The 13,889-nt window shown below is 49.5% G+C and overlaps 1 protein-coding gene across 2 annotated transcripts in view; it reads right to left on the bottom strand.

The window, feature by feature from the left end:
- LOC115078582 (killer cell lectin-like receptor subfamily F member 1) overlaps positions 1-13,889 on the bottom strand; it is a 132,893-nt gene that overhangs the window by 21,206 nt on the left and 97,798 nt on the right. Inside the window, exons 3-4 of one of the 2 annotated variants that reach the window (XM_029581510.1) lie at positions 8,805-8,900; positions 1,377-1,421 (exon numbers count right to left, since the gene is read on the bottom strand). In XM_029581510.1, the coding sequence (XP_029437370.1) occupies positions 1,377-1,421; positions 8,805-8,900 (141 nt within the window). The remainder of the gene's footprint in view (positions 1-1,376; positions 1,422-8,804; positions 8,901-13,889) is intronic. The other variant, XM_029581511.1, reaches the window with a different exon arrangement.

Genomic DNA, 13,889 nt, shown 5'->3' with positions numbered 1-13,889 from the left:
GCTTTGGATATATCTCTTTATCTCATTGTTAATCTTTCTCTCGCCTTCTCTACATTCCAAGTTCCATTTTATCCCTGTTTTATTGTAACTGCTAATTCATTCTTCTATCACATGTTAATGTTTTTAAGTTTTTTAAGTATTTATCCTTATGTCACACCCTGTTATTTGTAAACCGGCATGATGAGACTCCCATCGCGAATGCCGGTATATAAGAAATTCGAATAAATAAATAAATAATAAAAAAGTTTTTATTATGAGTTTTTGCCTCTATGGTCAATTTCATTTCAAATGCTAGCAACAAGCAGTGGCTATTTCTTATGTGTTAATAGCAATTTATGGACTTCTCCTTCAGAAACTTATCCAAACTTTTTAAACCCAGCTACACTAGCTGCCCTAACCACATCCTCTGGCAATGAATTCCAAAGCTTGACTGTGGGTTGAGGGATTTGAGTGAAATATAAGTTTCTCTAATTTGTTTTAAATGTTCTACTTGTTAACTTCATAGCATATTCCTTGTATTTTCTGAGAGTAAACAGATTCACATTTACCCGTTCTAGACCTCTCATGAATTTAAAGACCTCCATCATATCCCCCCTCAGCCATCTCTTCTCCAAGCTGAACAGCCCTAACCTCTTCAGCCTTTCATAGGGGAGCTGTTCCATCCCCTTTGTCATTTTGATAGCTCTTCTCTGTACTTCTCCAGTGCAACTATATCTATTTTGAGATGAGTACTGTGTGCAATTCTGGTCACCGCAAGGTATTAACATACACTCCCTTATACATTCTCCCAAACCCAGCAGTGACGGCAACCTTGGGGCCCTCACCAAACAATGGGACTCCTGCTCTCTGCAGCCATACACAGCTGCTGCTGCTCTTCCTTTCACTATAACCGGTGAGACTCCCCCCTTCTTCCAGCCTACACGGATCAAATCAGAGGATTCCTCTCTTTTCTCTGCAGGGCAGAAGAGAAAATGCTTGGGGGTGCACAGGTTGCTTCACCTTCAGCAGCAGGGCACTCAAGAGATTTACATGACTAGCCCAGAGAGCCGGCAATTTCTTTACAATTACAAAGTCTATGGGTCAGATCCGGACAAGTCCCAGGTGTGGGGGGATGAAAGGAGGAAATGCAGTATGGGATGGAGACATATGCGGGTGGTGAGGAAGAGGTGATGGAGAGAAGAGGTGGGGTAAATATGAAAGTGAGAGAGATTAGAGTAGAAAAGGACCAAACCAAGAAGGAGAAAGAGAAGGTGATGTGATGAGGAAGGAGGAGAGAGACGGAAAGGGGAATCGGAGAATAATAGTGGGTAGTTAGTAGAAAGGTGAGAGGCCAAAAGGAGAAAGGAGGCAGTGGGGATAAGATGAGGAAAGCTTACCTTTTGAGGGGCTTTGAAGCAGATCCTTATGGGATTTCACAATCACTAACAAAAGGAAGAGAGGAAGATCGGTGAGACCTCATGTTGCACCGTGATCCCCCTCAGACAGCAGGTACTACAGAGGAGCAATGGCTGGGACTCCTCCTCCCTTTTCTTGGGGGCTCGGGGAGGGTGGGGGTGGGTGCTGACCACTGCTTCTGCAGAGGAACATAGGTCAGATCTGGATCTCCTCCATGGCAGTGCTGGGCCATTCAACACCATTTTGTGAAATGGAGAAATTACTTACCTGATAATTTCATTTTCCTTAGTGTAGACAGATGGACTCAGAACCAATGGGTATAGTGTACTCGTGCTTGCAGTTGGAGACGGATCAGATTTCAATCTGACGTCAGCCCCTAGTACATATACCCCTGCAGGAAGTGCAGATCCTCAGTATTCTTCCTTGCAAAGTATTGTGGATATATGTTTGACTGACCGATTGGTTAATTTGATCAACTTGTATAACTTCGTAACCATATAAACGTTATAACTTGATTAACTGGTTAATTTGAACTAGTCGATTGAGTGTAGCTGGAGACCGCCAGGGAGCTCAACCGGAAAGCGTCGACACCCAACCAGGTGGAAACCTAGGTAAACGAAAAGAGGCTTACCCTTGAATCATTTGCAAATCCATGTGTGACGGCAGACAAGGGCGGGCTGCTGAGTCCATCTGTCTACACTAAGGAAAACGAAATTATCAGGTAAGTAATTTCTCCATTTCCTAGCGTGTAGCAGATGGACTCAGAACCAATGGGATGTATAAAAGCTACTTCCGAACCGGGTGGGAGGCTGCCTGTGACCCACTCAGTATTGCCCTTGCAAATGCCGTGTCCTCCTGGGCCTGAACATCCAGACGGTAGAATATGGAGAAGGTATGGATGGAGGACCATGTCGCCGCCCTGCAGATCTCGGCAGGTGACATCATTCTTGTTTCTGCCCAGGATGCTGCCTGGGCTCTGGTCGAATGGGCCTTGACCTGTAGAGGTGGAGGTTTCCCTGCTTCTACGTAGGCCGCCTTGATAATTTCCTTAATCCAGCGGGCTATGGTTGCCCGCGAGGCTGCTTCCCTAGTCTTTTCCCGCTGTGAAGGATGAAAAGGTGGTCCGTCTTCCGTATGGGTTCTGACATTTCCAGGTATCTAGAAAGGATTCTGCCAACGTTGAGGTGACGCAGGCTACGGGTTTCTTCTGAATTCTTCAGGGCTCCCGCCGACGGGAGCGAGATGGTCTGGTTCAGATGGAAGTGGGAGACCACGTTGGGAGGAATGACGGTACAGTGCGCAGCTGGATGGATCCTGGGGTGAACCTAAGAAAGGGTTCACGGCAAGACAGTGCTTGTAGTTCAGAGATGCGTCACGCTGAACACACTGCCAGTAGGAAGACAATCTTCAGGGTCAGCTGACGGAGTGATAGGCCTCGAAGAGGTCTGAAGGTGGTTCCAGACAGGAAGTCCAGGACGAGGTTGAGATTCCACAGAGGTACCGGCCACTTCAGGGGTGGGCGAATTTGTTTGATTCCCCTCAGGAAACATGACACATCCGGGTGAGAGGCTAGACTATTGCTCTCACCCCTGGAGCCGAAGCATGCCAGTGCTGCCACCTGCACCTTGATGGAATTGAGGGACAGTCCTTTCTGAAGTCCGCTCTGTAGGAACTCCAGCATCACGGGAACTTTAAGTGAACGTGTCCTGATGTTGTGATCTTCGCACCAGGCCTCAAATATTCTCCAGATCCTTATGTATGTTAATGATGTGGAGAACTTGCGTGCTCGGAGGAGGGTGTCTATTACCGCCCCTGAGTATCTGCTCTTCAGGCGAGCCCTCTCAATGGCCAGACCGTAAGAGAGAATTGAGCTGGGTCCTCGTGGAAGATCGGACCTTGTTGTAGCAGGTCCCTGAGAGGGGGCAGGGGTAGAGGGTTCCCTGCCAACAGTCTTCTCATGTCTGCATACCACGGTCTTCTTGGCCAATCCGGGGCCACCAGAAGAACTAGTCCCTTATGTAGCTGTATCTTGTGAATGATTGCGCCCAAAAGGGGCCATGGCGGGAAGGCGTAGAGAGCCCCGTGGCCAGGCCTGCACCAGGGCATCGATCCCTTGGGATTGTAGATCCCGCTTGCAGCTGAAGTATCTGGGTACTCGGCATTGGTTCTGTTCGCCAGAAGGTCCATTTCCGGTGTTCCCCACCGGTTTACTATCATCCGGAAGGCTGTGGGAGACAGCCTACATTCTCCTGGGTCTAGACTTTCTCTGCTGAGGAAGTCCGCCGTGATGTTGTCCTTCCCGGCGATGTGGGCGGCGGAGATCTCCTGTAGATTTGCTTCCGCCCATGCCATCAGTGGGTTTATCTCCAGTGACACCTGTTGGCTTCTGGTTCCCCCTTGCCTGTTGATGTAGGCAACCGTTGTGGTGTTGTCGAACATCACTCCGACCGCTTTGCCTCGGGGTCTTTGAGCGAACCGCAGGCAGGCGAGTCTGACTGCCCGTGCTTCTAGGCGATTGATGTTCCATCCTGCCTCTTCTGTGTTCCACTGCCCTTGGGCGGTTAATTCCTTGCAGTGTGCTCCCCATCCCCGTAGACTGGCATCTGTAGTTAGCAGAGACCAGGTTGGGGATGACAGTCTTGAGCCTCTGTTCATGTGGCTGGGCTGCAGCCACCAGTGAAGTTTGGTCCGAACTGTGCCCGGGAGAGCTAAGCGTATGGTGTAATTGTGCGACCGTGGGTTCCAACGTGACAGCAGTGAGTGTTGTACAGGCCTCATGTGGGCCCTCGCCCAGGGGACCACTTCCAGTGTGGATGCCATCAGCCCTAGGGCCTGTAGGTAATCCCATGCTGTGGGACGAGGGTCGCTCAGCAAGGATTGCATCCGGTTCCACAGCTTTGACCTCCTTGCAGGAGTCAGGCTGACTTTGTCTTCCTTGGGTTCGAAGTGGACCCCCAGGTACTCCAATGATTGTGAGGGCTGCAGGGAACTCTTGTTCGTGTTGACCACCCATCCAAGGCTCTCCAGTAGAGACTTGACTCTGTTGGTTGATTGGATGCTTTCCTCTGGTGACTTTGCCCTGATCAGCCAGTCGTCCAAGAAAGGATGTACGAGGACTCCTTCCTTCCGCAGTATTGCCGCCACTACTACTATCACCTTGGTGAACGTCCGTGGCGCTGTGGCTAGCCCGAAGGGTAGGGCCCGGAACTGGTAGTGATGGCCCAGGATCTTGAAGCGTAGGTAACGCTGGTGTTCCCGATGAATTGGGATGTGCAGGTACGCCTCTGACAGGTCCAGGGATGTGAGGAACTCTCCCGGCTGTATTGCCTTTATTACGGATCTCAGGGTTTCCATGCGGAAGCGGGGGACCTTCAGGTATCGGTTTACGGATTTGAGGTCCAGGATTGGTCGGAACGTTCCCTCTTTCTTGGGAACGAGAAAATATATGGAATAATGACCAGAGTTTATCTCCTGAGGAGGTAACGGAGTTATGGCCTCGAGGGCCAGTAGCCTGGCTAGTGTAACATCCACTGCCGCCTTTTTGATGGGGTCGTGGCAGGGGGACTCCACAAACTTGTCCGGGGGGGTGCGTATGAAGTCCAGGTAGTACCCTTCCCGGATGATGGCTAGGACCCACTTGTCCGAAGTTTTCTCGACCCATCTTTGGTAGAATAGGGCCAGTCTGCCCCCTATGGCTTCCCTTGGATGGGTCGGCTGATTCTCATTGTGGAGTGCAGCCGGGCCCTGTGCCCGAGCTGTTTCCCCTCTTGTTGTGCTTGTTCCGAAAGGACTGGTTCCTGCCCGAAGGGCGGGGCACCTGGTAGCTGCTCCTGTATGGGTTGAAGCGTTGCGAGCTTCTGCCCCAGGAGGCCCTGGAAGGCTGTCGCTGGGCTCTTCTTGACTTGTCTTCCGGAAGGCGCGGGACTGGGGATTTGCCCCATTTGCCCGCCATCTTTTCTAAATCGCTGCCGAACAGGAGGGTTCCTTTGAAGGGCATCCTTGTGAGGCATGGGTCGGCCGACCAGCTTCTGAGCCAGAGCTGTCTCCTGGCCGCCATCACCGATGATACTCCTCTGGCTGCTGTGCGTACGAGGTCAGAAGCTGCGTCCGTTAGAAAGGATAGCGCTGGGTCCAGGATATCTCCCAGGGTGCGTTCCTGGCCTGGGATAAGCAGGCACGTGTCACCACAGTGCAGCAGGCCGCAATCTGAAGAGACATAGCGGCCACGTCAAATGACTGTTTAAGCATGGCTTCCAGCCGCCGGTCATGCGTGTCCTTGAGTGCTGCTCCTCCCTCTACCGGAATGGTGGTGCACTTGGAGACTGCACAGACCATGGCATCCACTCTTGGGCAAGCGAGCATGTCTTTGGTTGCTGGATCCAGGGGGTACAAGCTGGCCAAGGCCCGCCCCCCTTTGAAGGCAGACTCTGGGGTGTTCCATTCCAGGTCAATTAGCTGTTGCGCGGCTCGCAAGAGCGGGAAATGACGGGAGGTCTGTCGAAGGCCTCCCAGAAATGGGTTCTCCTCGGGATCCCCCTGGGTTTCTGAATCTGGAATCGCCAGTTCCGCCAGGCATTGGGAGACCAGGTCCGGGAGTTCCTCCCTTGTGAAGAACAGTCTCATGGTTCGGTGGGGTTCTGTCCCCGGGGGGAGTTCTCCTTCTAGGGGTTCGACTTCTTCTTCTGAGATGTCCATGCCCCCGAAGGTGGGACTACTTGGCGGTAAAGGCCTATGCCTAGGTCTTGAGGGGCCTGGAGCATAGGGGTCCTCCTGCGACGTATGTGGTTGGTCCGCCCAGGAATCCGTTTGCATTCGGACAAAGGTGTGAATCCCCTTTAAGAGTTCCACCCAAGAAATAGACGAGGGGTCCACATTGAGTGGCGCTGCTTCCCTGGGAGCTTCCGGCTGAGAGGGAGTCCCGCTGGGGGTTGCTAGCTCCAGGGAGCCCCCTGAAGAGCTAGTCCCCGACCCTGGGCGAGACTGAGCCTGTGGTGGATCTCCCAGGGCCTCCTCGCATTGGGTGCATAGGGCGTCTGCTTCCTGGCTCTGGGCGGCCCTGAGGTGGCATGCTGAGCAGAGGCCTAGGGCTTTTACTTCAGTTACTGGAGGAGTCGAGGTTGCCTGCACGTACATGTTTCGCTCCTGAGTGCCTGGCCATGTGCGTGGGGTTTGTGCGCGTATTGTGCGTTTAACCGGGGTTCGTGCGCGTATCTGTGCGCTTAACTCGGGATGTGCGCGCCGGTAGTAGAGTGCGCGTAGTCCGTGCGACCGGGACTTGCGCGCGCCGCTTATGCGTTTGAGTGTTCTTGTGCGTATAGCTTATGCGCAGAAGTAGGTTTGTGCGCACAGGCAAATTTTTGTGTGCTCGGCCGGCGGCGATGTGAACGGCGAGATTAAGGCCAAGATGGCGACGGCGACCATGCGGGCAAGATGGCGACTACCTCGGGGGGTCTCCACGTGAGTAGGCCCTTGGAAAAGCCGGGGTCTGGCCCTGCTAGGGCGGATCAACCCGGTGGCGCTGGCTTCGGCCGATGGCCTGCGCTCATCCTCAATCCTCGGAGACCGGCACAAGTAAAGATTTCTACCTTACCTTATCTTCGGCGCTTCCCGGACTCGTCCCGGGCGGTCTCCGGCTGCGGGGGGAGAGGGCAACTACCTTCACCGCCGCTTTTGAGGGTGCACCCGCTGCCTCTCAGCCAAGCCCTAACTCCTCTCGCTCCGGGGCTGTAAGTCCTCGCTGCGATTCGGCCGCCGGACAGAGGCTGCCTCTATGCCACGCCCGATCCTTCGGGGGCTAGGTCCCGCCGCGATTCGGCCGCTGGACCGAGGCTCACCTCCGAGGGAGCACGGAAATCACCTCGGGAATCTCAACTGGGGGAGGGACCCGAGGGTATCACCACAGGAGAGTGCGGCTCGTCTTCAGTAGAATTTTCTTCTTTAAATTTGGTTCTAACGCTCTGAGAGCATGCAGATAGCTCCTAACTGCTATGGAGACGGAAAATACTGGGGATCTGCACTTTCTGCAGGGGTACATGTGCTAGGGGCTGACGTCAGATTGAAATCTGATCCGTCTCCAACTGCTAGCACGAGTACACTATACCCATTGGTTCTGAGTCCATCTGGTACACGCTAGGAAAAAATAATTAGAAACACAGAAACACGATGGCAGAAAAAAAACGCATGGCCCAGCCAGTCTGCCCATCCATCCATCAAGAAAGCACTGGATAAAAACAGGGGATCTCTGAGGGAGTGATGAGAATTATAAAGCTAAATTAGCGATCCACTGTTTCCATTCCATGCTTTCTTATTTATTTATTTAAATGCTTTTAAAATATACCGACATTCATAGGACATATCATGCCGGTTTACAATCAACATTGAAGGAGTGAAAGAGAAATTATTTCTTGAATTCAGGTACTATTTTTCCCTCCACCACCTTCACTGGGAGGCCATTCCACACATCCACCCCCATTCATCCTCATTCCCCTTTTTGTGACTAATCTGCCACTTAAGCATGGATTTCAATCTTAAATCTGCACCCGAAGCAATATAAGTGAAGTGATTAAGCCAAAGACACAGGGAGCTGGATTTGAACCCTAAGCCTCCTTGATTCTCAGCCTCTGCTCTAACCACTAGGCTATGCCTCCATTCAATGATGATAAAATGATACTGTTAGCATCTAAGGACACAGAATGCCACACACCATCAGGAAACATTTCAACCTTGGAGTTAAGTGTAAACTTTGCATTACATATATATTACATGCATGTCTTACACATGCTTTTTAAAAAAATTGACCAGAACTGCACTCACTAGTTAAGGTGTGGTCGCACTGTGGAAGGGTATAGAGGAAAGATGATATTGCAATATGTGTTTTTCACTCTTATGTTGATATGCTTGCATTGTTAGCTTTAACTTGGAACTGTGTCTTTAATTTAACTGATTGGCATATAACTGAGCAAATACATAAATAATTTATGTATTTGCTCAGTTATATGTTCTATACATTTTTATATTAAAGATGAAATTGAAATAAGGAGTGACTGCCCGAGCAGCACAGAATGGAGCAGCTCCTCCGCCCACATGAGGGTGGCGTTTCCACACCTGAACTTTGAGCCTCACAGCAGTCTCTCGCTTGTCAACACCAGATGGAGACAGCACGCGGAGGAGGGGGAGGATGTGCTGGCCCAAATCCTGCCTCCTCTCACCCCCAGCCCGTGCAGCTGCTGCACTCGAGGAGACCGGAAACGGCTTCCTCTGAAACACAGAGCAGCGCGGCTGCCGACCGCCAAAGCAGAGTCGCCGGATGTAGTTTTTCCAGCCTCATTACCCCGTTCTGGTGTTGTCCTCCTGCCCCCTCTGGCCATGCGGTGCCATGTACAGAAAGCGTCCCGGGGCCTCTCACTCACCTGCCAGCACTATTATAACGATAATAAAACCCAGAGCAGCAAGCACCAGAGCGATCACAGGCACGGAAATCCTTCTGCAGATGAAGTCTGCCTTGCCTGAAACACAGAAAGGAGAAAGAGAGGATTTCACTGGCTGAAAACTGCTAGGAAGCCTTTGGGTCATCTTCACATCTCTCCAAGGAACAGCCTCATAACCTTCTAAGTGTCCAAGAAGGCGGCAGCTTCCTGAGCCCCACACTCCTGACCCAGGTCAGAGACAGACACTGTGCAGCCTTCCCACTTCTCCTCTGCTCAATCAGAAGCTATTTTATTTCCTAAAAATGTTGGTGGGTTTTTTTGAAGGGAGAATTGAAGCAAGTTGTTAAACTATCTTTGGGGCTCCTCGCCCCTGGGTTTGAAACATCTCCATTGCAGCTGCTTTTCCTCACTTACAAGTGAATGTGGACCAAGCATCTGAGGACAAACAGCACTCGAGCAGCCCACACTCATATACGTCCTGATAAAGGGGCTTCGAAAATATTTCAAAATACTTTTTCAGCTGGACTTTAAAATGAAGCCAGAAAAAGAGGTTTTTGGGTTCTGTACTGATAAAATAATGTCATATGGCAGCTTTGAGCTTTACAACATTTAATTAATGTACAGGGACTTTCATAAATTATTTTGTTTCACTTTCTAGGTTTTAGTCCCTGCATTATGATTTCAATCTCCATGAGTTATAATTATTCCTAACTTGTGAAATAAACTCCAGTCTGCCACCTAGGGATGTCAAGTGTAATTTATGCAAGGGTGTGATTCTTTACAGAGTGTAATATAGCCCTTCTTAAGAATTACCTAACCCTAATGGTATGTGTGAGCCTTTGGAGAAAGAATCATTGATCATCAAAAGAAGGGACCTGTGCAGAGTCTGAAAAAGCTCAGTTTGAACTTTGTTGTGTTTGGATAATTCTCGTGTTGCTTCAGTAGAGCAAGTCACAGACCTCAACTGACCATTGGCAACTAAAATCGAGAAAACCAGTGTACATTTTTATGGCAACCAGATTACGGCATCAGCCTGTAAGAGGGCTTTTGTCTAAACCTACTTCTACCAGTCAACATATTTAAATAAATATGAGAGACAGGGAAGTGGAAAGTAAACCACAATGCTCCCATTAATGATTAAAAAAAAAAAAAAAAAAAAAAATCAGCCATTATTGAAACAAAACATCCATCTTCTTACTTTCTTCTGATTTTCATTTCAGTGCTAAGGAGATATCAGTATTTGGAAAGAGTTTAAGAACTGCTCCTACTTAGATTCACAATTGTGGAAGTAACTACACAACTCAGGGGGGGTCAGCTGCACTGATCATCATCAGAACCTCTCACAGGTGTCACCCTGACATAGGTAAAGTACCAAAGGCCAACAATGCTGTTCTCATGGAAGGAGAGCTTTCAAACAGGCAGAAGGCAATACAATAATAAAAAAGGTCTCTGGAAAAAAAAGAAAATATATGGGGCAATGTTTAACTTGCTCACATTGCTGCAAACACCTCCAGTAGTTTTTACCTGCAGGGTTTGTCCCAATAATCAAAGCAAAATTAAGTAAATTGTTATACTTTGATTATTGTCCCAAGAAAAAAGTACCTGCAGAAATCTGAGATGCAAAGCTACACACATGGCTGCCTCTCCCACTTTAACCACCATCCAAAGATACACTTGTAAACTATACAGGCACGTGTGGAATACCACACACCATTTTACCTGCATAAACGTAAAGCAATTTTCTAAAATTATTTCCACAGCTGAAACGCTTTTTCACCTACAGAAATGGATTTCAAAATTAATTGCCCTCATTATGAAAAGAAAGTAGGAAGACCCAGAAATAAAACTAGAAGCGCCCATTTGAACACTGGGAGGTAAATGACTGCCACAGCAGAGGGGGGATTATAACTTGGGTCTCCAAGTTCCAGAGATTTCAGTTTATGCTAAACTGCTGAAACAAAAGGGTTATCATAAGACAGTGCTCAAGCTGTGAAAATAAGGACGTGCCCACTGCAGAGCAACATCAAGGACCTCTCCTCTCTCTCTCTCTGTTAGTCTTAGCCTGTGAGAGTGATGGGGGAGCAGCGAGTGCCCCTCTCCTCTCCCTGAGGGGAGCAGTAAGGCAGGGACTTCTCCTTGTCCACTCTGTCAGGCTTAGTCTCTGGAGCCCTTTCCTGCTGTCTCAGAGTTACTGACAGAGAGCAACCTCTTACCATGCTTCCTCCTGGAGTTTTCTGCATCCTCTGTGCCTTTCTTGGATATAAATTCCTCATTTTCAGAGACTTCACTGGCATCTGGCCCACGCACCATGCTCTCTTGATGAGCCTGTCTTCTTCTAGATCAGGGGTGGGCAATTAATTTTCCCATGGGGCCGCATGAGAAATTGGGATGGTTTTAGAGGGCCGGACTAATATAATTAACTCCGTTCTCAATAGCCCTACTTATGAAAAGACAGCAGTTTACCACCAATGCATGTCCTCTGAGAAAACACAACAAATAAGACCGATACAAACGCTTACATGCTAGCAAAATATCTCATCTCGGTAACAGACACAGAACCGACCTAACATACTCCCAGGATCTGTAGTAATGCACATAAACTAATCCGCACACAGTTACACCTGTATTATGGAATACACTCAAACAGGAGCAACCCTATCTATGAAAAGGCAACACTACAAATATTAAATCAGGTCCTAAAAACCAATACACCTCTTATTAGGAAAACAGAACTAGCAAGCACTATAGATCCCCACACAGAAATAATTGTAAAACTATACTAATAAGCAGAATAAATGTTTCAAAACAGCTATGAACAGAATAACATCCAACAATTAAAAACTCATAAAAACTATTAAACATTCTCCAAACACCAATAAAATATTTCAAAAAAGCAGACATCACACAATTAAAATGGCAGTCAAGAAAAATAAACTTAAAGCCACCTTTACTTACCCCCTCCAGCAGCTCTCCTACTCCCCTTCCCTGCAGGCCGTGGCACACACCAGAAGCAGCAGTAGTGGCTAAGCTCTATACTTATGGTCCTCTTCCTTAGTGCCCATGTCTCTCACACACACACACCATACCAGTCATGCCCCCATGACCAGTTTCTGTCTCTCACACACCAATCATCTCCCAAACAGTCTTTGGCATACACACACACCAGTCACCTTCCTGAACAGTTTCTCTCATGCCATACACACACACACACAGGCTTCCCACTCCCGTGTTCTACTTACATATATGGTCTTCTCACTCTCATAATCACTTTCTCTGTCTCTCTCTCTCTCTCACACACACACACACACACACTCACTCACCAGTCTCTCACTCCCATGCTTGTTCTCTCCACATGCACAGGCTTCTCATTCCCATAATCACTTTCTTTCTCTCTCTCACACACACACACACACACACCAGTCTCTCACTCCGATGTTCTCTTTCAGATATACAGGCTTCTCCCTCCCATGATGTGTCTCACACACACCCAGGTTTCTCACTCCCATGCTCACTCTTCACATGCACAGGCTTCTCATTCCCATAATCACTTTATTTCTCTCTCTCTCACACACACACACACCAGTCACCTGATCTCACTCATGCATACACACACACACAGGCTTCCCACTCCCAAGTTCTCTTTCAGATATACAGGCTTCTCCCTCCCATGCTGTGTCTCACACACACCCAGGTTTCTCACTCTATTCACATGCACAGGCTTCTCATTCCCATAATCACTTTCTCTCTGTTACACACACACCAGTCTCTCTCATTTCCATGCTCACTCTCCACGTGCACAGGCTTCTCATTCCCTGAATCACATTCACACACACCAGTCTTTTTCTCTCACACACACAGTCATCTTACCAAGCAGTCTCTCTCTCTCATGCATGCACACTCACCCAGGTTTCTCACTCCCACAACTCCAGGCTTCTTACGCTCATGCTTTCCCACATACCCAGACTTCTCACTTCCATGCTTTTTCTCTCTCACACACACACACATCAGTCACCTCCCTGACTAATGTCTCACACTCTCACATACACATCAGTCATCTCCCTGAGCAATCACTTTCATTGTCTCTCACATACACACACACATCAGCTCTCTGACCAGTCAATCACACACAGGCTGGCTGGCTGCTTCTCACTCTCTCTCTTACTCACTTCCTTCCCCCCCCCCCCCCCCCGAGCACAAATGGGAGCTGCAGCAGCCCCCGCAGGCCAAGAAAGAAGAATCCCATTGGCCGCGGGAGGCTCATGCTGCTGACTCCTTTCTCGATTACCGGCTGCTTCAATTGCTCAGGGACCGACGCTGCAGCCGACGCGGCACGGCTCTTTCTCCTTCCCGTGCACCGCTCCGTGTATCACTTCCTGTTCCGGGTCACGGGAGGGGGGGTGCAGGCGCGGGAAGAAGAAAAGGCCAGCCGCGGGTGCCACAGCTTCTAACACCGCTGCCGTTACCACTGGGCTTGAACGTGCTGACAGCCCAGCGGCAACGGCAGTGGGAGAGACCGGGAGCGCGCGCCGCGGACCGGCAAAAAACTCCCACGGCCCGGTCCGTGGACCGGTGGTTGGGGACCCCTGAAAAAAGACCACGAAAGGCGGAACTGACACATACCGTATTTTTCGCTCCATAAGACGCACCTGACTATAAGACGCACCTAGGATTCAGAGGGGGAAAATAAAAAAAAAAAAATTTGTGCTAAACCGGCTCTACGTCTGGGCGTCTTATGGAGCAAATTAGGGGAGTGCATAGCTTTTTTTTTCCTCCCCATTTTGTTTTCGGGTCTGGAGAGGGCCATTTCGGTCCACTCCCCAGATCAGAAAACTTTTCTTTCTCTGGGAACCCCCCCCCAAAAAAAAACCCCCATCACAACCCTTTAAAACAACCCCCACCCTCCTCACCCCCCCCAAGACCTGCCGACTTAATTTACTGCAACCCCCCACCTTCCTGACCCCCCCCAAGACCTGCCGACTCAATTTCCTGCACCCCCCCAAGACCTGCCGACTTAATTTACTGCAACCCCCCCTCCCCAAGACCTGCCAAACGTCCCTGGTGGTCCAG

The sequence above is a fragment of the Rhinatrema bivittatum genome, chromosome 16, assembly GCF_901001135.1.
Source record: "Rhinatrema bivittatum chromosome 16, aRhiBiv1.1, whole genome shotgun sequence".
Taxonomy (NCBI): domain Eukaryota; kingdom Metazoa; phylum Chordata; class Amphibia; order Gymnophiona; family Rhinatrematidae; genus Rhinatrema; species Rhinatrema bivittatum.
The sequence above is the reverse complement of the archived record's forward strand: the minus strand, read 5'-3'. Positions and strand labels throughout refer to the sequence as shown.